The sequence below is a fragment of the Nymphalis io genome, chromosome 17 (assembly GCF_905147045.1).
Source record: "Nymphalis io chromosome 17, ilAglIoxx1.1, whole genome shotgun sequence".
Classification (NCBI taxonomy): Eukaryota; Metazoa; Arthropoda; class Insecta; order Lepidoptera; family Nymphalidae; genus Nymphalis; species Nymphalis io.
The window spans coordinates 2,416,394-2,443,029 of NC_065904.1; the positions used below are offsets into that span (position 1 = coordinate 2,416,394).

Here is a 26,636-nt window from a genome sequence, read left to right on the forward strand (position 1 = left end):
AAAGCTCCCTGTCCTCCGCCTTCCGCATCCAGTTGGTGCCCGCCACCTTCTTAAAATCGTCGGTCCACCTGGCTGGAGGGCACCCTACGCTGCGCTTGCCGATTCGCGGTCTCCACTCTAGGACTCGTCTGCTCCAACGGCCATCGGTCCTACGACATACGTGACCAGCCCACTGCCACTTCAGCCTGCTAATTTTGCAAGCTATGTCGGTAACTCCGGTTCTTTTCCGTACTCATTATCATATAACATAGTAGACAATAATCGATGTAGGATATATAGGAGTACGCAAACACGAGTTAGCTAAATATTCTGTTTTATAATCCGATGGGACGGCAATCGGATACAATCGGAGATAATTCAGACAAACGATTTTACGTGCTTTCTGAGGCACGGGTTAACTGAACAACTTTAATCTGACCCATGATTTGAAACCAGGACCTGGGGCAGAAGCTAGGCACTAGATCAATGAGGACTTTAAAAAGTTTTATTATCATTCAGTCATTTTACTGAATAATATTAAGTAAAAAGCTACCACGACACACTGGTTTATATCAATGATGATGTCGTTTAATACTAGCTACCTTTTTACTGGTGGTAAGACTTTATGCCAGCTCACCTGGGTTGGTACCACCCATTCATCAGATATTCTAACGCAAAACACTGTTGTTTTGCGGTAGAATATCAATACTTGCTATTGTTGTGTTCCGGTTTGAAGGGTGAGTGAGCCAGTGTAATTACAGGCACAATGAACATAACATCTTCGTACCCGAAGTTGGTGGCGCATTGGCGATGTAAGCGGTGATTAACATTTCTTACAATGCTGATGCCTATGGGCGTTGGTGACTACTTGTCATAAAGTGGCCCATATGCTCGTACGCCTACCTACACACATGTAAAAATAAAAAAAACCCGTCCCAACTTCACAAGGGTGAAATTTATACAAAGTTACTCCCTATCCTCCTTAATATATATTCTTCCAATATATATATATATATATAAATATATTTATGATATTCTCCCGACCGATTTCGGTCGCGGCGAACAATCTCAACAGAGATTAGCCAACCGTGCAGGATATTATACTCAACAGACAAGTGTTTACGCAAACACAGGTGAACTTTATTCCCTTACTCATAATATGATGGGACGGTAATTCTATACGACCGAAAAACGTTCAACTTCTTTCCGTGCTTTCCGAAGCATATACTTCCAACTTCCAGACTCCGGGCTGCTACTGAGAACTTTTCAATAGAAAATCCCAGTAACTTTTTAACAGCCTGACCTGGGGGTTGAACATAACACCTCGGGATCTGTAGCCTTATATTTAGCCACTAGACCGCCGAAGCAATCTTATGTATTTAGATATAATAATGGTTGTTCATTCTTATTATACCAATAACATCAGTATCCCTTAATATGACAGCGATGTATTAATCAATGCCTGACAACTGTTTCGCTCTCCATCATATTTAACTGTCAACAAATCTTACATTTCGAATTATTTACTAAGTGTTACTAATCATAATAAGAATTAAAGATGATATGTATATATATATCAAATATATATATATATAAATAGGAATTGTCGAATTTCTACAAACTATTAGCGTTATATAATATAATGTATATATATATATACATATCATTATATAATTATCAAAAATAATTTTATTTTTATATTATGATTATATTATATAACGCTAATAGTTTGTAGAAATTCGACAATTCCTATTTATGTTTTTATTGTGCAATATTCCTTTCAAATGATACAATTTTACGGGCCACGTAGCGATGTAAAACTCGCAGGGCTGATTCTGAACCGTTGAGCTATTGTCATCCCCACTCCTAACATAAGCTGTACGCTTAAATAGAGGGGTAAATACTAATAGTAGGAATTCCTTAAAAAAATGGGCATTGCTATTATTCTTTTTTTTTAAACGGTTCATGTTCTTTTTTATTAAAATCATTTAGGTGAATTGGCAAATGGGCCACCTGACAGCAAGTGATCACCATCACAAATAGACAATACAGTAACAGTAACAGTAACAGCCTGTTAATGTCCCACTGCTGGGCTAAGGCCTCCTCTCCCTTTTTGAGGAGAAGGTTTTAGAGCTTATTCCACCACGCTGCTCCAATGCGGGTTGGTAGAATACACATGTGACATAATTTCAATGAAATTAGACACATGCAGGTTCCCTCACGATGTTTTCCTTCGCCGTCAAGCACGAGATGAATTTTAATCACAAATTAAGCACATGAAAATTCAGTGGTGCTTACCCGGGTTTGAACCCACGATCATCGGTTAAGATTCACGCGTTCTAACCACTAGGCCATCTCGGCTTATTTAATAGACAATAGCTGTTCCATCAGCCATATGTCGGAGAGATTTGCCACTCCGGATTATTATAAAAACTAGACGACCAACTCCTACTTACTAGTAGTATTTTACTGTATATATTTTATTATTATAGTGACTTACTGGTTTTACTGTTAGGTACCACACACACACATCAGATATTCTACCGCAAAACAGCAGTACTTGGTATTGTTGTGTTCCGGTTTGAAGGATGAGTGAGCATAAAAAAATGGGCGCTAGCATTCGATGTTCACTTTTTAGAGCATATAAATAATATCGTTATGCCTTCTGTTTGCATAAAAGATCTTTCTAATATTACACATCCAGTTTCCACCCACGTGGATAGAAGGAGGTTGCTGTAAATTACTCCTGTTATGTCCTTTTCTGTACCACTGACAACCTATATGCAAATTTTCATGATGATTAATTGAGTAGATAAGTGTAACAAACAAACAAACTCATTTTGGTATATATAATATTAGTAAGAATTGATATAGATGACATAATATTATAGAATGTATGATTAATTCAAGTGTTATGTATTAATAATATTGATATAATAATATCATGAAAAAATATATGCATCATATTATTAATAGTAGCTGTCATGTAGATTAAATATCAAACAATCTTGTAGAAAATTCAATTTTAAACTTGATACAATAAATTTTATATAAAGTTTTTATGTGAATGCAGATCAAGACAGTAAACGCGTTTTCATTCGGACGTTTCTAAAACATCGTTTAATTTCAGCACGGGAACGCGACAACGTCGAGCGAGACGTCAGTAGGCACGAACACAGCGACGGTCACCGCCAACCCGGGGCCGAGTAAAGCGCCACCACCCAACGCCAAGTTCCGTCACGGTCTGCTGCAGCTCATGATACACACCATCGATCCTATGCACGACGGTGAGTTAGGTATGCACGCTTTGCTTTCACTAACACTTATAACTCACACGGTTCGATTTTAGTTGAACGATATTTGTTGATCAACAAATTATAAAATATTTTAAAAACAACAAACTTGATTTTTTTCTGAATCGATTTTATTTGCATTGAAAGTTAAAATCCCCTTCCATTAAAAGTTTATCAACTAAAATCGACTCCAGTGAATAATGATTTATTTTTATCTTTTCGTCAATCAATTACTCCTTGAATTAATCAATTTATTGAACATAGACAACGAAAGACATTGAAAATTTATGATCCGTAATACATATAATCCTTAAGTTAATCCTTATACTCGTACATAAATATTACACCTATTTTATTTTATAATAACTCATAACAATACTTAACTATGAACGGCCTGACTTACAAAGGTTGTTTAACGACGGTCTCGTTAAATCTCTTTCTGACATTATTTATTTGAAATTCGAAAGAAGAAGACAACATCTCTTAACTAATTACACGCTAAACGTTTATAAGTAAAGCCGTATTTAATAAACTGTGAGTGATATTTTCTTATGAAAGAAGGTGATTTTTAGAATGTGGCATTTGCTAAATTATCAATACTGCATTGACACAAATAAAATAGAATGAGTTTGAACAAATCGCCTGATATCATTTTATGGATTACTATAACTGTAATTCTAATACGAGTAGCTTCCTTTTACCTTAGTACTTTTGTATGTTCAAAAATGGTAGTGTTTTTTTTTCAAATTTAGAACAGTAAAACAGAACGATAAATCCTCTGTGACTGATCATCTGTCCATCGACTATTTTCATAGATTTAGATTTTATTTTTACAAATAAATTTCCTAAGAAATACAGGAAGCAATCTATTATTTTTTTTTAAATATTAAGATAGATAGGCAAATTGGCCACCTGACGGTAAGGTACCGTCAACACCAAAGTGACAAAAAACTGCTAACCACGTGATCTAAAATGTTATAACCATTTTTTAAATAGTAATAATGATAAACTCACCATTCAAACATAAGCAGTTTGGGGGTAAAATAACTTGTTACCCAATTAGTGTATAACCATCAAGCATCCAGCCAAACTTATATACTAAAGTAATAATTATAATCTATACTTAATATTATAAATGCGAAAGTAACTTTGTCTGCCTGTCTGTCTGCTGAACTTGCACTAAGCTACTGAACCAAAATTGTTAAAATTTGATTGAAAATAAAAAAACTTTGAACCCCAAGGAAGGATATACCTGACGCCTGACGCTTTTATACACCTGACGCCTAACCTTCCCCCTCCAATCCACTGGTGAAGCCACGGGCTTCACGGCCACTCTGCTGGTGGTAGAGCTTTGTGCAAGCTCGTCTGGGTAGGTACCACCCACTCATCAGATATTCTACCGCATAACAACAGTACTTGGTATTGTTGTGTTCCGGTTTGAAGGATGAGTGAGCCAGTGTAATTACAGGCACAAGGAATATAACATCTTAGTTCCCAAGGTTGGTGGCGCATTGGTAATGTAAGCGATGGTTAACATTACTTACAATGCCAATGTCTATGGGTGTTGGTGACCACTTACCATCATATGGCCCATATGCTCGTCCGCCTTCCTATTCTATAAAAAAGAGCAAAGCTGGTAATATATAATTCAAATAATATTTCATTTAAATACTATTTAAATCGAATCATAAATTCTCAACATTTAAGTAATTTCATATTTTCACCTAAGTGAGTACTTGATTGACGTAAATTAACCATAGAATTTATTTTATGAATAAAGCTACGTAACTTCATGCTAAATTAATTTTATAAATTGTTTTAATTATTATTAGTAATATTTAACACAATAAAATTATAAATTAGTAGACCCAAATAAACCTAACAATTTGGTTTATAAAAATGTATATTAAATTCGTCTCGTGCTGTCTCGCTATATAATTTTTATCTACATATGGTTAAGAATTACATAGCGAAGAAATATAAATATTATTTGAATGTAAGTCCACCGAACCGCAGTGTAGCAGCGTGGTGGAATATGGTTAAGCTGCCTCCTAAGTAGGATTATCGTGGAAAATTTTACTGGCTATCATTTGTTAATAAAAATTCTGCTTATTTTCCTGTACCATATTTTTAATACACACAAACATATTTGTGCTAATATATAATATACACAGTTGATAAAAATATATTCAAATATTTTGAATCACAGCAGCTTGTCACAGCAATTTACCGTCGTCTGCTACATATTTAAATTGTCCCCTTTGTACGTACAGTTCTAAAGCTTGAACTTCATAAGATATGTATGTTAAAACGCACCACACATGATCGCTTAAACCATTCTTTATAGCTCTTTCACGCAAACAAAATAAAAACACTATTCTGTATGTATAAAATTTTGCCTTTTAAAACACAATAATTACTATTAACCTTTTCGCACGTAATTTAAATATTGTATATTTGAACGTGAATACATTTTAGGAACTGGACTTAGCCTATTCCAACTACAAGAGGTGTAAAGACAAATTGACATTCAAATGACGAAGTATAATTGGTCGAGATTTTGAATAATCTATTATTTTTATTATATTATTCGGAAAAAACTAGCGCCTTGACTGTTGTTGAAATTTTTATCGAAACTTTGAAAGTAAAATTAAAGTGTTATATTATAGAAATATATATTAATCAAGAACTGCTTACAGTGTGTACATATATAATATAGCAGAGCTATTATCAAATCGCACGGAATACTTGTAGCTCATAACAGACCACGATGTTGAATTATCAGAATGTGATCGCTGATATTGGATGACATTTTGAAGCAATGTATGTATAGCCTTATTTATAAATGTTTCTTAGTTGGTCTTAGGTAAATACTGATTCCTCACTTTCTTTCATCATTGTTTTGACATTCGAAAAAGAAGAAGACATAGCATTGCTTAACGTATAACCTAAACAACATAATTATATAGACAAAGCTAATAATGCTTAGGGGTTTTACTATCATTATAAACGGTATATAAATCTCGTTATATTAAATATAAAGTTTCACATTATCCCAGTAATAAAAATAACGCAAACTCGGATTTATAAGTTTATTTACCTTATTTATTCGACTACTAACTGAAATAACGAAAATAGTAAGTAAGAAGTTCGAATGACACGACAGAAAAGCTGAAAGGGAACGGATTATCTTGGTGGGGATAAGAAGTGTTAAGTATAAATGTTTCCACAAACATTATGTCATGTTCGAGAAGTGGGTAACTTAGATTTTGACGAGAAAAATACATTAAGAAGTAAAAGAAAAAAATACGCCGATACAAATACTCGTAAATGCTATAAGGAAAGGAAAATTCTGCAATCGTCTTTTGGGCAATAGCCTCTGTCTTCTACAAGAGATATTTTTGTAACGGATTATGCACCAAAATAAAATAATAATTTCAGGTTAGAAATATAAAACGTATTTATTTATTTTATTTTATTTATTTCAACAAAGCATTAACATTATTTTTAAACTTGAAACCCATAATTGTCAGCTTGTTTGGGTGCTGAATATTTCCCTGGTAATAAAATTGGGTATATATACGAATAACATTATATTATTTTTTTGGTATCCATATCCAGTTCAAGATGGCCCAGAGAGGTTAGAATGCGTGAATCTTAACCGATGATTGATGGTTCTAGCCCGGGCAAGCACCATTGATTTTTCATGTGCTTAATTTGTATTTATAATGCATCTCGTGACTGACGGTGAAGGAAAACATCGTGATGAAACCTGCAATTTCATTGAAATTCGGCCACAAGTGAATTCCAGCAACCCGCATTGAAGCGTAGTGGAATAAGCTCCATACCTTCTCCTCAAAAAGAAAAGGAGGTCTTAGCCCAACAGTGGAAAACTCACAGGCTACTTTTTCCTTTTATCAATAAACACCCATAATCCACCATAAAATTCGCTGACGACAAGCTACTTCCCAGTAACCTCATCCTCATTCCTTAAACTCCAAAAGTGCAATGAACTTATTTAATTCTTACTTAGCGTAAAGCTAATTACGCTATGAATAAACTGTTAACGTGTGTTAAAATATGAATGCCACTAAAACCTCAGCTGACACAAACTTGACCGGTTTTTGTTAAAACAATATTTACCGTGTAAATGTCTTATGTAACTTGGACTTGGTTAGAGTTCGCGTATTTGGGTCACGCCTGGCGTCACGGCTAAGGGCGATCTTCAACGACGATTACTTACGGTGTTCGTATAATTTGTGAGATTTTTTTTGTTCGTAACGTGTGGATGTTGGGTCCTATAAAGCTAAACGTGGACATGTTAAATATTTATTTCTTTATTAAAGTGAAACCTTTATTAAAATTTCAAGATCTGAATGTAATGTTAGAAATAACGTTCTATTGTTTTAAGTTATTGCAATTGTTCAAGTTATAGACGTTTTATTTTTTCAATATATAATAATAGCAACATTTATATATATACATAAAGCGTATATAAATATGTATACATATATATTATAGAATAGGCCACCTGATCGTAAGTGGTCACCAATGCCAATAGACATTGGCACTGTAAGAAATGTTAACCATCGCTTACATCACCAATGCGCCACCAACCTTGGGAACCAAGACGCTATGTCCCTTGTACCTGCAATTACACTGGCTCACTCACCCTTCAAACCGGAGCACAACAATACCAAATACTGCTGTTTTATGGTAGAATATCTGATGAGTGGATGGTACCTAATTTTTTACATGACTGTCTATCAAAGGAATATTTTCAGGGTTCATGTATGTATGTATGTTTTCTTTCTATATTCCACCATAACTTTTAAATGCCCTATTTATAATCACATCACCCCATGTGACACGGGTATAAATTAATCTATTCATTTATTTGGGGCAGTCGTGTTTTTTAATGTTTTATGTGAAAAAAATCTTAATTTAATATAATGTAAGTGCCTATTTATTTGAGTAATTAATAGCTTGAATTTTAGTATTTTAAAAGTGTTAAAAATACAATGAATATACTCCATTACACTTTTTAAACATAAACGCTTGCAGGAAAACCCATTACATTTCTCGAAAAATATGCTAATTGTAATTTTGGAATATATATTCTTAGCAACACGACACTAACCAACTTAATCGCAATGGATTACAAAAATAACACAGTATGACACCAATCGACCGAACACACGATAGCAAAAAGAGACCTGTCTACCGTCCACCCTCCTTTTAATACACTTCCTCCCACTACTACCCTCCTATATTCCTACACGGCCTTTCCTGACAGAAGACCGTCCCCGGGCTTCTTTATTTTCAACTGTCACGATCCGTTTCCACGATTGGGACGGAGAGCAGGGGATTTTCTTCGTTCACAGTGGAGGCAGCTAGTTCTGAGAATCTCTGTATTCCTGAGGGTCCTTGTTGCGGCTCGATCTCTTCCACAGGCTGTACAACACCGGGACGCAGGTCGACACCGGCAGTTAATTCCTCTTCTTCAGTATCTGCGTCTGTAACATGAAAATAAAACCACAGATTTTTCTGCATATTGCGAATCAACAATGCTGTCGACGCTGATAGCTATCATAAGCTAAGCTCTCTTTTTATTTTACATGAAACCTGCTCCAAGACAACTGACCTACAAAGTCAAGTTGTCGAACACACAAGGATAGCATGTCTGATGCTCTCTAAGATATATTGAAAACGAAGCAACTCAATTACCTGGGATAATGAATCCGATGCACTCCAAGATATCAATTATCCCAGGCCAAAGTCACTCCTGTGATAACGCGTCCGATGCACTCCAAGACAACAGTTATCACAGGCCCACAATTATCCGCGGGATAACCACAGTCCGATGCACTCCAAGACAACTGGTTATCCCCGCCCAGCCTCCCGAGGATAACCACAGTCCGATGCAATCCAAGACAAATGGTTATCCTCAGCTCAGGGATCCTACAGTAGCGTGTCCGATACACTCCAAGACAAACGCTCACCGTATCAACTTGTTAAATTTGCCTTACTTTAGCCCCGAGGCTATAGGATAGTATTCCAATCATAACAAATAAACAAAACATATTGGCTCATAAAGATTTTAAAACATCAGTAAATTCAAAGCTGATCTTAAATTGCAAGCAAAAATAGAGCAGACACTCATCATCAAAGAAAGCAGCACAAACATCAGGGGTCCATTCTCCACGCCACGGAACAATATATTCCGCAGCCGCTTGAGTCGACTTGCCATACGAGCCAGCCAGCAGCGCAGCACGTAACGACCATCGGGAAGCGCCTTGACCACATGATAGGGCCCACGCATGCCTGAATTAAGCTTGCCAGTAGAGTGTGCCTGTTAAATAACAAATACAAATGAATGAATATCAAATGTCGAATGACGCTCCCGGTTTGCATTAATAGTATATTCAGTCTGTGCTGATTCCTTTCTAGATGCTCTAATGCCCGTTGCCTTTGCACCTCACGCACAGCTTCGAAGTAGTCGACACGTAACTAACGTGTTCGCTCGGCTGTACCTGACCTTAACTGATAGTGCAACCTAAGAGTTCTATATTAATTGCTAAAAAGGCACTTCTTTAAATTAATAGAAAAACCCACACATCTATCAGTCTTGAGTGACTTTGGACACAATATCAACGCATTCGTTAGCAGTTGCTAATTAAAATTATTTACTAAAAGTCACTTGACATACCGTTAACAATAAAGACAGACTAGTAGGGCCAGTACAGTCTTTTCCTTATACTCTTAATCGAAAAGCGCCGGACACACTTCAGAACACAATTGCCAATGTGAGACCAACTCTCGTTATCACTCCATTTACTTTAAACTTTAGCACGATCTGCCTCCTAGCACCAAATATCAATGTCGAAATTAGAAATATAAAAATATTGGTTTGATCTCACCGTAGTATTGATAGATCGTATCGCATCAATGATACGATCGGCAGCACCAGCATCGCGGTTCGTGGCAGAGCTCACAGACTTGGCGAAGACAATGCCGCAGAATCCTGATGCTCCACCGTAGTCACAAGCACTACCCGCGGTCGCGGTAGCGTCCCTCGTGGAGGTGAACGGTTTATTCTTTCAATGACGTTAATCGATTTCTGGAACGAGAGCCATGGTAAGCGATTGTTATTAGGCAAGTTTCTTGGCTATTATTGCAGAAGATCATTGTTAATTAATAATCCAAAGCAGGGTAGATAAATAAAGAAATTATCGCAATGTAGGTACAAGCTAACTTGTGAAGTTACTAAGAAACTTATGATGTACAACACATAGTAAGACACAGTTTCGGTTTTAAACAAATTGGAACGTACTCACCAGATTTTTTCATTGTATAATACGTTACCACAAATTATTATCACTTCTTGTCGTCATTTCTTACATGTCGTTTGTCATTTGTCATTTGTCTTGTAAATGCTAAGCGATACAGGCGCGAATCGAACTGGGCAATATGGGCAACCACATATGACATAGGGATTTCTTCGTGACTTAATCCTTCCATCTAGTAAACAGTGACGTCATCACACGGCTTGCATATGCCGCATGGGAGATTTGTGACAGCCACGACAAGACACTGCCCTTCAGTGCCTTACTGAGAGCTATGATGAGCGATACACCTTCCAGTGGACGTAGACGCAAATATCAATCGTAGCACACCAAGCACGTGGATCAACATCTGGTTGCTCTATTTTTCTGCTGAATCGCGAACATTGAGCGCCAATGGAATACAGATCCCACTTCTGATCTTAGCAACACGACACTAACCAACTTAATCGCAATGGATTACAAAAATAACACAGTATGACACCAATCGACCGAACACACGATAGCAAAAAGAGACCTGTCTACCGTCCACCCTCCTTTTAATACACTTCCTCCCACTACTACCCTCCTATATTCCTACAATATATATACGAGCCAAATTCATTCAACATTTTGCCAGGATTTAAGCTAATATCAACAATTATATATATCCACTAAGTTTACGACTGCAAGCGGGTGCGAGTAATTACTATGCGCCAAGACTTAAACTCAAACGAGTTATTACTTTGCGTATAAATGTCCCACGTGACTAAGTCCTCCTATCCGTTTGAGAACCTTAGAGCTTATTCCAACACGCTGCTCCGATGTGGGTTGGTAGTTACATATAGCAGATTTTTAAATGCTTTTATCAGATTTTTTCCATGGAAAGAACGAGGTCTTGATGTGTTATAAGAACAAAGATTATTAGTGCCTGCCCAAATTTGAAGCCTCAATTGTTAAGAATCACTTAATTAAACCACTGAACCATACTGGCGCTTAAAATGGATGGTTTTATATCATATAAATATAGACTTTACTGGTGGTAGAGCTTTGTGCAAGCTCGTCTGGGTAGGTACCACCCACTCATCAGATATTCTACCGCAAAACAGCAGTACTTGGTATTGTTGTGTTCCGGTTTGAAGGGTGAGTGAGCCAGTGTAATTACAGGCACAAGGGACATAACATCTTAGTTCCCAAGGTTGGTGGCGCATTGGTGATGTAAGCGATGGTTAACATTTCTTACAATGCCAATTTCTAAGAGGGTTGGTGACCACTTACCATCAGGTGGCCTATATTCTCGTCCGCCTTCCTTTACTATAAAAAAAAAATAAACCTAACGTATTTCTTTACTACACATTGCATACATAAAACAACATTTTACACAAAATTTGACGTCTCTCTTTTTATTTAATAGCATTCGGCTTAAAACTTTATTACACGTCAGGAATGTTAACCATTAAAGATAATTTTATATGTTTAGCTATTTTTGTTATTTAAAGAAAAGAATATTAACAATGTTTTAAATTACTGATATACCTATTCTCTCTCTCTACTCCTCGAATTAAGCGCAAAGCTTGCGTTACAATAGCGCTGCGACGATTTTTACATCGCTAGACGGGCCGTTAACCATTGCGCTGTTGAAGCTTGCTAAAATTACATTCTCAAAACAAAAATAATATTCGTACATTTTACTTTAATTATTGTTGGAAAGGTTATTTTATGTTGTTTTTCACATCAACAAACATCCAACACATCCACAAAAACTTACGCGTTTACTATATTTGTGAAATGTGTATATTTTTAATGTCTTTAAAGTGTATGTTTGTAAATATAAATCATAACTGTTTAAATAAAAGTTATGCTTTATATTATTTAAAGTAATTTGACGAGCTGGTTGGCGTGGTTGGTAGATACTTGCCTTTCACGCCGAAGATTGTGGGTTCGATTCCCACCCAGGACAGACATTTGTGTGCATAAACATGTCTGTTTGTCCTGACTTTGGGTGTAATTATCTATATAAGTATATATTTACAAAATAAAAGTAGTATATGTAGTATATTAGTTGTCTAGTTTCCATAGCACAAGCTTTGTACAAGCTTAATTTGGGATCAGATGGCCGTGTATGAAAAATGTCCCAGGATATTATAAGTATCTTATTAGTATTACATATTAGAAGTATTACTTAACCGTTTAAAGGGCTCTTATTGATAATGTGAAACCTATATTTTTAAATATTTTTGTGAAGCTCAGTGTGTGTATTTAGTTTTAGTAATATTATTAGTAAGTGGTTTTTTTTTACAAGAAAAACGTGCTTACCATCAGGTTCATTAGGTATATTTGCCAGACCACCTACCTATTTAAAAAAAAGGCTTACGAAAATACGAAATAAACAATACCAAGACCTGAGAAGACCCGGCGAAAGGAACATAGAGTACATCTTCCTAGCTTGAAATGAAGATCAGACACCTCGGTACATTCAGACATTAGTAATTGAAAGTACTAAATTTTCATTTGTTTGTGTACTTTCTTTTACTAAAGTCTGCGTGGACCACATCAACTGGAATATATACCTGGAAATCGAAGTACCTCAGAGCAAGTTGAACATCAAGAAGAAGTGAGATTTTACAAAACTAATTTGTATATTTAAGTTAAATTGCTCTATTTTAAATGTAATTTAAATAATACTAATTTACACTGACTCTCTCTTTCTTGACATTATTGATTTAACATTCGAAAGAAAAAGACAGGGGATTGATTAACAAATCACTCGCTAAGCAACGTTTATGAATAAGACCCGTATTTTCTAAAAATAAATTATATATCTACTCACACTTATGAATATCTTTGTAGTTTGCACGTATAATTCATGTAATTGATTTTATGTTATTATTACTTTAGTCCATTTCAATTGATCGTATTATATGTTTAATTATAAGTAATAATTAACTTCTCAAAGGAAGTTAATGTAATGGGGTCGATTTTGTGAATCCCTAATTTTTGCATATATCCACATTCCAAGGTCACCGGAATCTAAATCCAATGTTTTATAGAGATGTCGGTGTGTGTGTACATATGTATATGCGTATGTGCGTATGTTCGTATGGAATTATCTTTCGCCTCGATTATCCCGCGAACCAAAATTGATATTGGCATGGGGCTGGGCTCATTATCTCGCTAAACAAAAATGATATTGACATGGGGCTCGTAGCTACATAGCGTAATTTCATAATGAGGAACTGAATAAAATTCAGCAAAATCGGACCAGCTGTTTTTTAGTATAAAATAAAAAAACTAAAAATAAGCAAACTAACAGAATTTCAATCAATTCAAATTAATAATTTTTTATTCCTCACCTCTGGGAAGTTAGTCGTGTGGACCTCACCAGTCGCACCTAGACCAATTTTTTATTAATTAATTGTAGTAGAATTTGGAAAATTAAAAAAAAAACATTTAAGATAAAAATGCCATAACCACCAGTAACTGGAAGTTCAATAAGCTTAAGTCTTATAAATCACCCATTCATAATTATTCTACTATCAAATTTCAATTCTGGGTTACTGTGTCGCAGCTTAAATTAAGCGAGGCAATGTTATTACAGGAACAAGGGATATAACATCATAAATCAACTCGTATCCATAATAAATGGAGACGCCATCAGCTTGTTTCAGTGTTTATGGACGGTGATGACCACTTACCATCACGAAGCACATATATATTTATTAAAAAATATATTAGCAATTTCGATTTTACCACCCCGTTAACAATCTCGTAATATATATTTCTGACATAATTGTTAGAGCGTATTTTGTAAAAAATAATCTTATATACAAATATTGCTCGTTTTATAGTATATATGTACAAAGTCGGATTTGCCATTTTGTATTTAAAACTTGCTTTTATATAAAGTGTGCTGAAATAATGTAGGTCGTATTCGTGACCTTCTTAAACAGCAACTGACCCTCCAGTCTTTGTGACTAGGCACACTTTGATGTATATTTTTAATCCAAATGTAGAATATAATCTAAAAATATCGTAAATTATCTATGTTTTAATAATTTAAACACAATGAAAAAAAATAGCAATTTTTTTTCTCTCGTGAATCATTGATCATTCGTGCATTGATCTTTGAATAAGAAATACTTAATATCTAATCTACAATTAATCTTCTGTAATTTTAAAGTTTTATATATTATATATACATGAACGAAATTCTGAGCAACGCACTGGTGTCCATATCGGCCTTACAGATCACCAGTCCACCGTCGTACCTACTTCGCAACTTTAAATAAAATATAGATCAAGAATAAGACATTTTGTGAGCCTTCAATTTATACACGCTACAATATTTTCTTCTACATCTTTGAAACTAGATTTTATTTGTAAATGTAAAACAATTCAAGTCAAATATGAAGACATTTTTGACACAAATAAGTTTAAGCAATATTATCACTAAATGTAAGTGGTCACCATCGCCTGTAGCTATTGCCACTGTAACCATCCCTTACGTCGTCAATGCGCCAACCTTAGGAAATAAGTCGTTATGCCCCTTCTGCCTGTTACTGGCTCCCCCCCTCTATTGTTTAGTTGACGTGTTTTTAGTTCAAGTTTATAAACGTGTTTATTGTTGCTAACACGAATTAAAATACTTTTGTGAGGATTCACTGGCAATAACATCTAATAACTTTCCGGAAATTACAAAATTAATTCTAAAAGTTGTATACAAACCGAATTTCCAAAAGGGATATTCTTCCCAATTTTTATTTTAAGATTTATTTTTCATATATGCTTATTTATAATTCGAATATATCTTTTTTCCAAACTATCTTTAATTTAAACAAAATTAATTAATTTAACCAACATAATTATCAATTGTTAATGTTTAAGCCAACTCTTAATATATTTAATGTGGACCATGGCAAATACGCACTTCCACAAATAATTACTGCCAAAAAAGAATAAAAATGTTGAAATGCATTTCAGAAAACTGACTTACGGGTAAAAAGACAAGATTTAAAGTGAAACAATAATGAATATGAAATGAACTTATTACTATTTATTTTAAAAAACAATATTAAGAATAATACAACTCATATTAAAATTACAAAATTATATTATAATAAAATATAAATACTTTTTTAAACAAGAAAACATTAATGAAATAATTTATGATGACATTTGTCTAAAAACAATCCTTTATTTAAAAATTTTAAAAATTTGTGATTCAATTATTGCGAAAAAATATTGTAATTTTCATGTTGTGAAAAGTTTTCAGAGGTTGTGAAGACATTTTTAATGATGCTCCTCTTAAAATGATGACCTGCTTCCGATGTATTTAGCATTGATTTATAAAATATCCATGTAAAATAGAAGTCAGAGTTCTCGTCTCTAAGCCCCGGGCCCTCCATCCGTTATCACTCTCGAACATTCTGCTTCTATTGAACTAGCCACTTGACACATAAAAAAGATGAAAGCGAAGCAAAGACGACATTTTCAGTGATTTTGTAATTTTGCTATAAATATATTTTAATATTATTAAAATAAGCATGTATATGATTATTGTAAATACATATACTTACAAATTATATATTTTTAAACTATTTACATATAGTTAGACAAAACTAACACAATATTATATTTTTTCTTAATTTTTCTTTTTATTTTTTTAATGATTAACTTAATAAACTTAAGATTATATATAGCTATGAATATATAATAATGATACATTATGTAATGATATAGTATGAATAAGTAATATCGTCGTTACTTTGCAACGTTAAAAATTTGGTTGTGATGCAAGTAATACAAATATACAGGCGCATTAAATATCGTAAGCAAATGATAGACAAGATACAACAATGACATGGACTCGTTGAAGATACAATAAAAGCAGTGGATATGATAAAGAATTGTGCAAACCGAGTTTTCACGCGCCTACGTTGAATTAATAATATTTTATAATTCATTGTGGTGAAGGAAAAACTGCTTGTACCTAGTGTATATCTTACAACTAACAGCCCGCGACGAAGCAGCGTTATACATACTTATCAATTTATTTATATTTTAGCATTATAAGATTTTATACTTTAGGAATTTTACAAGATAATTTATACTTTGGTTAAGATAGTTGAGAAGATATTCAAAATGCACAAAAATTTCAGCTTAATCGGATGCGTGGAAGTAGATTAAATTTCAATTGCTGTGTGAACACATTGTAACACGTGAAATTATATTTAAAGGATTGTAAAAAAAAACAATAAAGCCGAGATAGCTTAGTGGTTAGAACGCGTAAGTCTTAACCGATGATTGTGGATTCAACCCCGAGCAAGTACCTCTGATTTTCACGTGCAAATTCTGCCACATGTGTATTCCACCAACTCGAATTGGAGCAGCATGGTGAATAAGCTCCAAACCTTCTTCTCAAAAAATGAGAGGAGGCCTTAGCCCAACAGTGGGACATTCACAGGTTATTACTTTCTTACTTAAAGAAAAAAAAATGGTGGAAATTTATGGGCTTTTATGATATTTTGTTCACTTGTAAAATTAAAGCCACTAGTGATTCATAGCCCATATCCCCGGTCCACTCAATCACAAGGTTTAAGCTCAATCCAAACAGATTAACGTGTCAAGCTGATTCCAATCTGAGATTGAAATTTTGAATCTCCTTTTTAAATTTATTTCCCAAAAGTTATAGAATAGAATAAAAATATTTTTATGAATTTTTTATATCAATAAAATTTCAACATTAATTCAATTTTTTGTCAAGCATTATTTCATATAGTAAGCATATTGAGTCACGTGATGGTAATTGTTCACCGCAGCTTATAAACGGTCAGTATAAGGAATATTAACCATTCCAATCATCCATTCAATCACAGTAAATAACCCGACAACTATAGTTACTAAGATCTCTTGTACCTGTAATTTCTGACAGGCTCTCGGGCCCACGTATCCTTTAAGCCGGAACAAAGCAATACAAATTATCGCCTTATGGCGGTAAAGTAGTTGATGAATGAGTCTACAAAGCGATAGCCCACCAAGTAAATTATATAATATACGTACATATATAAACTTAAAGTTGCTGGTTCGTTGGTCTAGTCACTAGTATTAGAAGCTATAAGGATACAGGTCCTGGGTTCAGACCCCGGGTCGGGCTAATAAATCTATTATTATGTTTTTCTTCACCTAATCCAATACAGTATTTTATTTTAAAATAACTACTCTTTTAAGAATCCCTCGTTCTCAAAGGTGAAGAGCTCTTCTAGAGATTACCAATTCTTCGTATCATCATATATCAGCCGACCGGTCAGCTAGTCTACCTCTCTTCCTGGTACCTGGTGGTCCGTTCCGATATGATAACCTATGAGTCCATCGATTGAATGGTACGTGACTAGCCCAACTATTATATTTACTTTTACTATTTACATATGTGTGTATAAATACTGCTACTTGTAAGCGATATTCCACTTTAATTTTTACAGCTTCATTTATAGGGACAAAAATTCTATCTGCGTATCTCGAATAATACATGTGCTGAATTCATTTTCTCATTGAATCATATAAGTAGGATTAACACACAACGCCAATTCCATGCATTACATTAATGTTAAATTTGAGTGGGTATTACACTCCGTCAAATTTTCATTAATAAAAGTTAATTTAGTAACAACAGCTGACACAGCTTCGAATTCTTGTTTATAAAGTTGTAACTTTCCATTTCTGTTTTTATTTTTAAACAATTCTAACCAATCATTGTTGACTATAACCGATGAAGCTAAATAAACCTTATTAATACAAAACTTTTTCAGAGGAGTAATGAACTTTCACTATATTATAAAATAAAAATAACAAGCATGATCTTATTATTTTATTTTATTTTACTTCTATATTTTAATATTGTGTTTAATAAATTAATTTAATTTACTCGTTTCCAAATAAAATTGGGATCATCAGAGTATTTAGCTATATCGAATTATTTGTATCGCTTATCACATACCAGCTACCATATTATGCCCCATGGCAAACCGAGATAGCCCAGTGGCTAGAATACGTGAATCTTATCCGAAGATTGCAAGTTCAAACCCAGGCAAGCACCGTTGTACTTTCAAGTGCCTAATTTATAAGTCATCTTAACACATCAATTGAAAATAGAAACCAACACGTTTCAGATGTATATCTGTGTACACCTTTGTATTCCAACATCTCACATTGAAGCAGCGTGGTGGGATGAGCTTCAAACTTCGATTCACACGCCATCTATTGTATGTTGATATATTATTATGATACAAAACTTTACGCAAGTGTCTAGCATTTTAAAGGTCAATTCAATCCGTTTATTAGTAAGCACATAATACAAACAAAAAATCAAATCTCCGTCCAAATTTTGTCTTCCCGTCTGGCCAAGTGTCCAGCGCATCTCCACTTTAACCTCGTGTTACGCATCCCAATATCTTCGACTTTCGTCTTTCGTCGGATTTCCGCGTTTAGTACACGATCTACGAGAGAGGTGCCTAGAATAGCACGCTCCACCGCCCTTTGTGCCACTTTTATTTTGTGCATACTATGCTTAGTAAGCGTCCATGTTTCGGCACCGTAGATGAGTATAGGCAAGACACATTGGTGAAACACCTTGGTATTAAGGGATTGTGGGAGTTTGGATGTCAACATATCCTCGAGCTTTCCAAAAGCAGCCCACCCTAAGCCAATGCGTCGTTCGATCTCCTGTATTTGGGATTTCCGATCAAATAATAAACGATAGTACAAAATATATATAATCGCTGACCACCTGTACGGTGTCCTTACCTACGATTATGTTAGGTACACGTATGTATACACAGATCTGCTAGCATAAGTTGAACTCTACTTGATGCTCTCGGCGACGAGAATCAAGTCGTCCGCGAACCTAAGGTGCGTCATGCGTGTACTGTTTATATTGATTCCTCTCCCTCCAATCCAGCGTCTTCAACAGATCTTCTAAGACGGTATTGAAGAGTTTGAGCGACAGGTTATCGCCTTGTCGAACCCCTCTATCAACAAACACGAGGTTGGTGTTTTTGTGCATGTGCACCTGCATAGTTGCGAATTTGTACAGCTCCCGAAAATATCTACATATCGCTTGTCAATACCGCAGTGATGGAAAGATTGAAACACTGAGATTGAAACACTGTCGAAAGCCTTCTCCATTAGTTGCTTGACAGTATGGATGTGGTTTATAGTTGAGTGTCCCCACTCTGGAAGCCAGCTTGCTTGACAGGTTGAAATTCGGCGAGGGTGTTAGTGAGTCGGTGGCACAAGACTTTAGCGAACACTTTGTAGGCCTGTGAGAGAAGGCTAATTGGACGGTAATTTGTCAGTTTTATTTTGTCGCCTTTCTTATAAAGTATCGTGACAATCGCATTCTTCCATTGACCGGGTGTAGAACCCTGTAGGAAAATTTGTTAATAAGCTTTACAAGGACTTCAAGTATAGGTTTTCCACCTGCCTGCAATATCTCGACAAGCACCCCGTCCTCATCAGAGGCTTTACCTCTTTTCATTTTGCTTAGAGCATGCTCTAAGTCATCTGGTGTTATATGAGGTGATTCGCCTTTTTCGATTCGCTTTACTGCTGCTGCTCTAGGGTCCGTTTCGTCTTGTATCAATTACGGTGTTTTTGAGGCATACTGTCAGTACTGCGTACAGAAAGTCGTTCAATGAATGAGTCGACATTCCGGTTCTCTTCTATAAGCCCTCCGAAAGAGTTTTTGAGTTCCAGTTGAAACTCTTTTTGTAAGAGTTTGTTACTATCTCTACCATATTTTGAGCTAGATGTTTTAAGCAGTTTGGCTCTTTCTTTGGGAAGGTTATACCTGAACGTGGCTCTCACTAGACGATGGTCGCTATTAGTTTTAAAGCGACTTAAAACGGACGTCTGTTATATTTGACTAATGCGAGCTAATTATGTAGTCGATCTCATTTCTCCTAGTCATCCGGACTAGCCCAAGTACTTTTCCTTGAGTGACGCTTTTTGAAAAAGGTATTCATTGCGTATAGATGGTGTTGCTCAAGGAAGTTTACTAAGGTTTGCCCCCGTGTAATACGAATACCTCGCCCAAACTGTCCAACCGATGTTTCGTTTTTTACTTGAGGTGCTATTTTTGCTTTAAAGTCGCCCATTACTATGGTATAATAGCAGGCATTTTCCTGACGCGCTCTCCTTATGTCCTCGTAAAAGGCCCCTACTTCTTCATCAGTGTGGTCGGAAGCAGGAGCATATGCTTGTAAGATCTTGATGGCATACCTTTTATTTAGCCTCAGATTGAGATAACAAACTCGTATTAATACACTTGTTACTTTCTGAACATCTGAGTAAAGCATTTTATGTCTTAAGAATCCTACACCACGAGTCTTTCTGTCACGTTGGTCTGTTCCTCACCAACTACTTCCACGAAGAGAGAAGCTGGCGAGCAGCAGTTACCGGGAGGGACCACTGGGAGGTGTGGCTCGGAATTAAGTTTCTAACAGCAATCTGGCGTAAAATATTGATAATGAAACACTCAGCATCGCTATCCCACCAGTTTGCCGTCAGAAACCCCATTTCCCTCCCTTAAAACTTATGAAGTACTTAATCGATTAATAAAAACAAATATATAATTCTTAGTATTGCTGTGACCTCAAAGAATTTCATATAAATCACATTTCAAATCTATGTCATTCAGTTTCAAACACCAAGTATATATTTATTACAAAGTATATAACAGCAAGCAATACTGAATCAATTCGAAACTTTCACAAGAAGGGCCAATTATATTGTTCAAAGTTAAAGATTAGCTAAGGCGATAAAATTATCCCACATTCTCAAGTACATCTTATCTTAAACTTAAATACATTTTAAACTTAACCGAGTTATAGATGTACAATCTCATATCGCCATCTGCTTTTCAAACAGACGTATGTCCGAACTTGGTAACTCGTGGCGTTTCTAACAATTGTTATAGTCGGTTCGATATCGCATTCGACCTATTTTTAGTTCTCAGCTAAATTGTGAACTGAACCAGCAACACGGTTGGATTCTATACGATGCTAGATGTAATCCACTCTACTTTTAATTACAAAATATGTACAAGTAAAAAGAGTTAATATTTTTAAGTACATATTAATCTATCTCAGCCTGATTAGTATTTTTGCGAGCATTCATATTATATATATTTGAATGAAGTGCTTCGTTTCGTTTAGAAAGTCATAAAATTGAATTATTTTTTAATATTTTTTTAGTTTCGTTATAAAGTTGAATTTTGTAACATATTAACGGCCGTACACATTATGGACTTGAAATTTTAAATAAGAAGACAGCATTTTATAACTACCATCTGCTAAATAACGATATAAGGACGATATAGTTTATATCTGTACTGGTGATTTCCTGACTGATTTCGGCCATGCTGGCCATTCTCTAGAGAGTCCTGTGCAGTACACATTATGTTTGCGCAAACATAAGTGCAGTCTCTAGTCTTCTTCTTCGTCTTTTTAGCTTTACATTTAATTGAATCTTCAATTTAGCTTATATATATATTACATAATAATATAAATTATGATATTAAGTTCGAATAAAGTCAATGTAAAAGTAAATTTACATAATCATTTTCAAACTCAAACAATTATGCTTAAAATTAATAGATTAATTATTGAATAATTTAAACTTTACCACCCTAGAAACGTATATTAACTTAGTTCTTCTGAATTTTAATACAATATTAATATTATTTGGATATGAAACAGAACAAGCTATTTGTACGGTTACGTGTTAAAATCTGTTCAAACTCGATGGTATGTATCCTGAGAAATTATATAGGTGTTGGGAGAAGCTAATTGGTATTTAAAATACAATACACTGTGGTCTCCTTAATATAAAAAGAATACTTTGAAACAAACTGAGATATTTAAGGTCTTATTCAGGACTAATAATACTATTGAGAGGACAATCTTCCGCCCAATTTTTGGGTCCAAATGTATAACAGTTGCCTTTCATTTCCCTACAGGCTTTATTGAATGTTGCAACGTTTTGCAAATAATTATCGTTATGAGTTTAAAATAATTTAATCATATAATATTATAACCGTAAGCTTCTCCCCAGGTAAAGTAGACGAGAAGGCAACGCAGCTGCACGCGATAGCTTCGCTCAAGGTGCTCCTGGAGGCGACGAAGCCGACAGCGGGTGGTGCTGGCGCGGCTGCTGCGAAGCACTCCGCCGCCGCTGCACAAGCTAAGGAGACGCCTCTTGACCTACCCAATGGAGGCCTGGCGGACGTCCAATTAGATGCCATAGAAGAGGTAAGAACTAATACTGCACCTATTTGTCCAAATGCTATAAAATATGATGATGGCCTCCCGACCTATTTCGGCCAAGCCGGCCATCCTCAAGAGACTTGACAACTACGCACGATATTTATAGTGCACAAGTGTTTATGCAAGCACAAGTACATTATCTATTCATAATACGATGGGACAGCAAATCCGATACAACCGGAAAGAGTTTAGATGCAGGACCAATAGTTAGTATAGTTATTATAGTATAGTTTTCCGCACTTTCAAAGTACCTTAAGTAGACACTTCAAGTAAGGTAATATATAATTATATGTAACTAGATTTTACGGCTTAAATTACGTCACTACTCCGCGCGGTTTCACCGCATTAAACGTTACTGCTCCGCCCCCTTGGGGCGTAACGTTATGCTTAATAGTCTATAACCTTTTTCAATAAACTGGTGATCTTAAAAACGCTAAATTTATCGCGATCAAACGAACAAACATACTTTCTAGCTTCAAGACTATTCTATCAACTATTCAAGCTTTAATTAATAGTATATTAATAATCTTAAAATTATGATAATAAAAAAAAACAAAAAAAAAAAACAAAGTATTACTACACAAATCAGGATACTGAATAATGCATGCATTTTATTTTGTCATTAGCTAATATATAAATAATAGGGACCTTCAGAAAGCATGTTTAAATACGAACAAAAACTATTATTGAGATTGCACATATAAGATTCAAGTTAGAATACTCAAGGGTGACTGCGTCATTTTTGAAAGTTCATATGACTTCTTGAACTCCAAACTATTTCAATATTTATAAGAATATTAACAAAGTTTTTTTGGCTTGACGCAGGCCAAACTCCCTAAGACTTGGAAACTTAATTTTGTTATAGTATTATCGAACTATGTATATATATAGAGAGTCATATCACTTTTGTCGGATTTTCATGTTTTAAATAAGTCCTTTCAGTTTTTTGGACAGTGACAACGGTAAATTTTGAATTACCAAATTGATAAGAATCATATCATTTATCATTCAAAAATAATGTTGAAAAGTTATAAGAACTCTTGAAAAATATACTGAAAGTAAATTTACATAACGCTCTCATCTGAATCCGATATGGAAGAGTGATGTGTGCTCGTTTCAAACGTTTATCAACCACGTCACAGTATATCCTGTCGGAGCTACAGTCGCGGCTTTTGGAAGGAGATCGAATAAGGCGTCAAATGCCTTCCGATTCGTAGAATGATGATGCATTGATTCTTTTCTTCTTCGGATCTTTTTATTTGAAATGAGGCTACTGATATCACTAACTAGATGTAGTATTCATATTCATATAGAAGATTCATATTTATCTAAGTATTAAAGATAGGATTGAATTTGTTCATCTTTATCATTTTGATTGGAATTTATTTTGGAATTTTTTCATCATAATTATATCGTATGTATTAAAGTTGTGACTACTTGAATGGCTTATTATAATAGTCACACAATATTGAACATGCTTCCTGTAGACATCGTAAAGGCTTCATCGAAGCTTACTTTTGGGCTTCTTCTGCGAGAACATTTCCTGAATAATGTTTTTTAAATGTTTATTTCTTCTTTAGTTTTATCATACTTATTATCATATTTCTTTACGTATTTATTTTAAATTTGAGTGTAATTTATTTTATTTCAACATTATATTTGTTTAGTAGTAGTACCGGCTTCATTTATTTCTGATTATCCTAAAGATTGGTAGAGAATCCCCTCTGACAATAAATCCGTATTTCCTATCAACCTCAATAATTTGTTCTAAAAAGGTTTTTAAAGATATTTTACTTATGTTTGTGTATACTTGTGTACTATAATATCGCCCGCACTTTAGAAAACTTAATGGAAGATACAAGAATGTTTTCCTTGCACACAAACCATATAAACCACAGTGAGCTGAACAACAATGTTCCCATTCCAGATAGCATATTCTTCTGTTAAACACATTTATAACTTGTCTAAATAGAAAACACCATTTGTAGTTGAAAACATTTGAATCTTAGTGAGATATTAGCAACAAGTAACCGCCCGTGGCTTCAGCCGCGAATCAGGTGATGGGGCAATGTGTATGCAAAATTTCATGATTATCGGTTGAATAATTAAATCTTGAAAGCGTAACAAGCAAACAAACTCAATTTCGCATTTATAATATTAGTTAGGGTTAAAATTGTCTATGGTTTTGCAGATCGGAGACCTGGAGGACGATACGATGCCATTGGATATGTCGTGGCCCTCCGGTTTCCGCAAGCAACTCACATATTTGTTGGTCGCACCCATTGTCTTCCCATTATGGATGACCCTCCCGGACACGAGGACTCCGAGAGGTACCAAACAGTATATTATATGAGATTACTGTTTTTAATATTATCTTATTAACATTGGTACATAAACAAGTAAATAAAATACTGAGGCTCGTCGTATATAATATAATATCTTAGTTATATTTAATTGTAAATTATAGTATAACGAATATTGTCAAAATGATATGAATTTATTTTCTTTTTCCAGGGAAGAAACTGTTCCCTGTAACATTTATAGGGTCGATAGTTTGGATAGCGTTTTTCTCCTACCTCATGGTTTGGTGGGCGAACTTGGTAGGGGCGGCAGCATATGTGCCTCCCGAGGTGATGGGGCTAACGCTCCTCGCCGCGGGTACTTCGGTGCCGGACCTGATCACCTCAGTCATTGTTGCAAGGAAAGGATTTGGTGACATGGCAGTCTCCAGCTCCGTGGGCAGTAATATTTTTGACGTCACTGTTGGGTAAGTTGATTTCTTAAAACTCTTAAACGAAAATTATAGACAATCTTTTAAGTGTAACACTTGTACGAGAAAAGCAACAACTTCTACAACTAGAAAGCATAAACTAAATTATAACAATTAATATAAGAATCAAGTAAATAATAAACTAAAGCATATCTTAGAAAAAGATAAAGGTTGCATACATATACAAATCTTGGAGTAAAAATACAAAAAAAAATTAACACCTTGATATATTGACGCCGCCACTTATGAAAAGGACTGTTCATTTTTCGCCAAGAAAATCGCTGCTACGATTCAACGTTCGAATATATAACAAATGTATACATAAATCGTATGTCAATAATTTGAGATGCAGCTTATGAAGGCCACACATGACAAAAATATATCGTAGCAATTTTTCTATGCAGTCCGTTTGTGCAGTTTTATCATTGCAGATTATTTCGTTTGTACAGTTGATCGGCGACAGTGGCATTTTCTATGCGATAAATCGTTGTCGATTGCATTTGCACAGTTTTAGCTTAGCTACGGATGGCCGATTAAGGGATTTCTATGCGTTCATAAATCCAATTGACTTGAACCACTTTGACCAAGTTGAATAACAAACAAGTTGTTTTAGGAACTTGCGTAAAACTGACACACTATCAACGAATCGAGTCGCGGACGCCATATTAGGTATTTCTTAATAAATAACAATTATTGTTTAAGTATATTTGTCACCTTTATTTGCGAAAACATTCATCTAATTCTGCTGCGCTGTTCTGCGTGCGTACGCAGTTCGAAAATTCCTGGTTCTTTGTATGTTGGTCCTTCAATATAAACCTTTTATATAGACTCCTATTCAATTCCGTGCAGAAACGGAATGGGTAGCTTATATATAAAACGTATTGTTTTGAGAAACATTTCAACAAATGTCAGTAATTAGTTAGTACTTCATCAAACTAATATCTTAATTATC

The 26,636-nt window shown here is 34.9% G+C and overlaps 1 protein-coding gene across 4 annotated transcripts in view; it reads left to right on the top strand.

The window, feature by feature from the left end:
* The window catches only part of LOC126774973 (sodium/potassium/calcium exchanger Nckx30C), a 98,777-nt gene that overhangs the window by 57,886 nt on the left and 14,255 nt on the right, over nucleotides 1-26,636 (top strand). For 3 of the 4 annotated variants that reach the window (XM_050496663.1, XM_050496665.1, XM_050496666.1), the window contains 4 exons: nucleotides 3,110-3,275; nucleotides 22,703-22,899; nucleotides 25,106-25,244; nucleotides 25,429-25,681. In XM_050496663.1, coding sequence (XP_050352620.1) covers nucleotides 3,110-3,275; nucleotides 22,703-22,899; nucleotides 25,106-25,244; nucleotides 25,429-25,681 — 755 coding nt within the window. The remainder of the gene's footprint in view (nucleotides 1-3,109; nucleotides 3,276-22,702; nucleotides 22,900-25,105; nucleotides 25,245-25,428; nucleotides 25,682-26,636) is intronic. The other variant, XM_050496664.1, reaches the window with a different exon arrangement.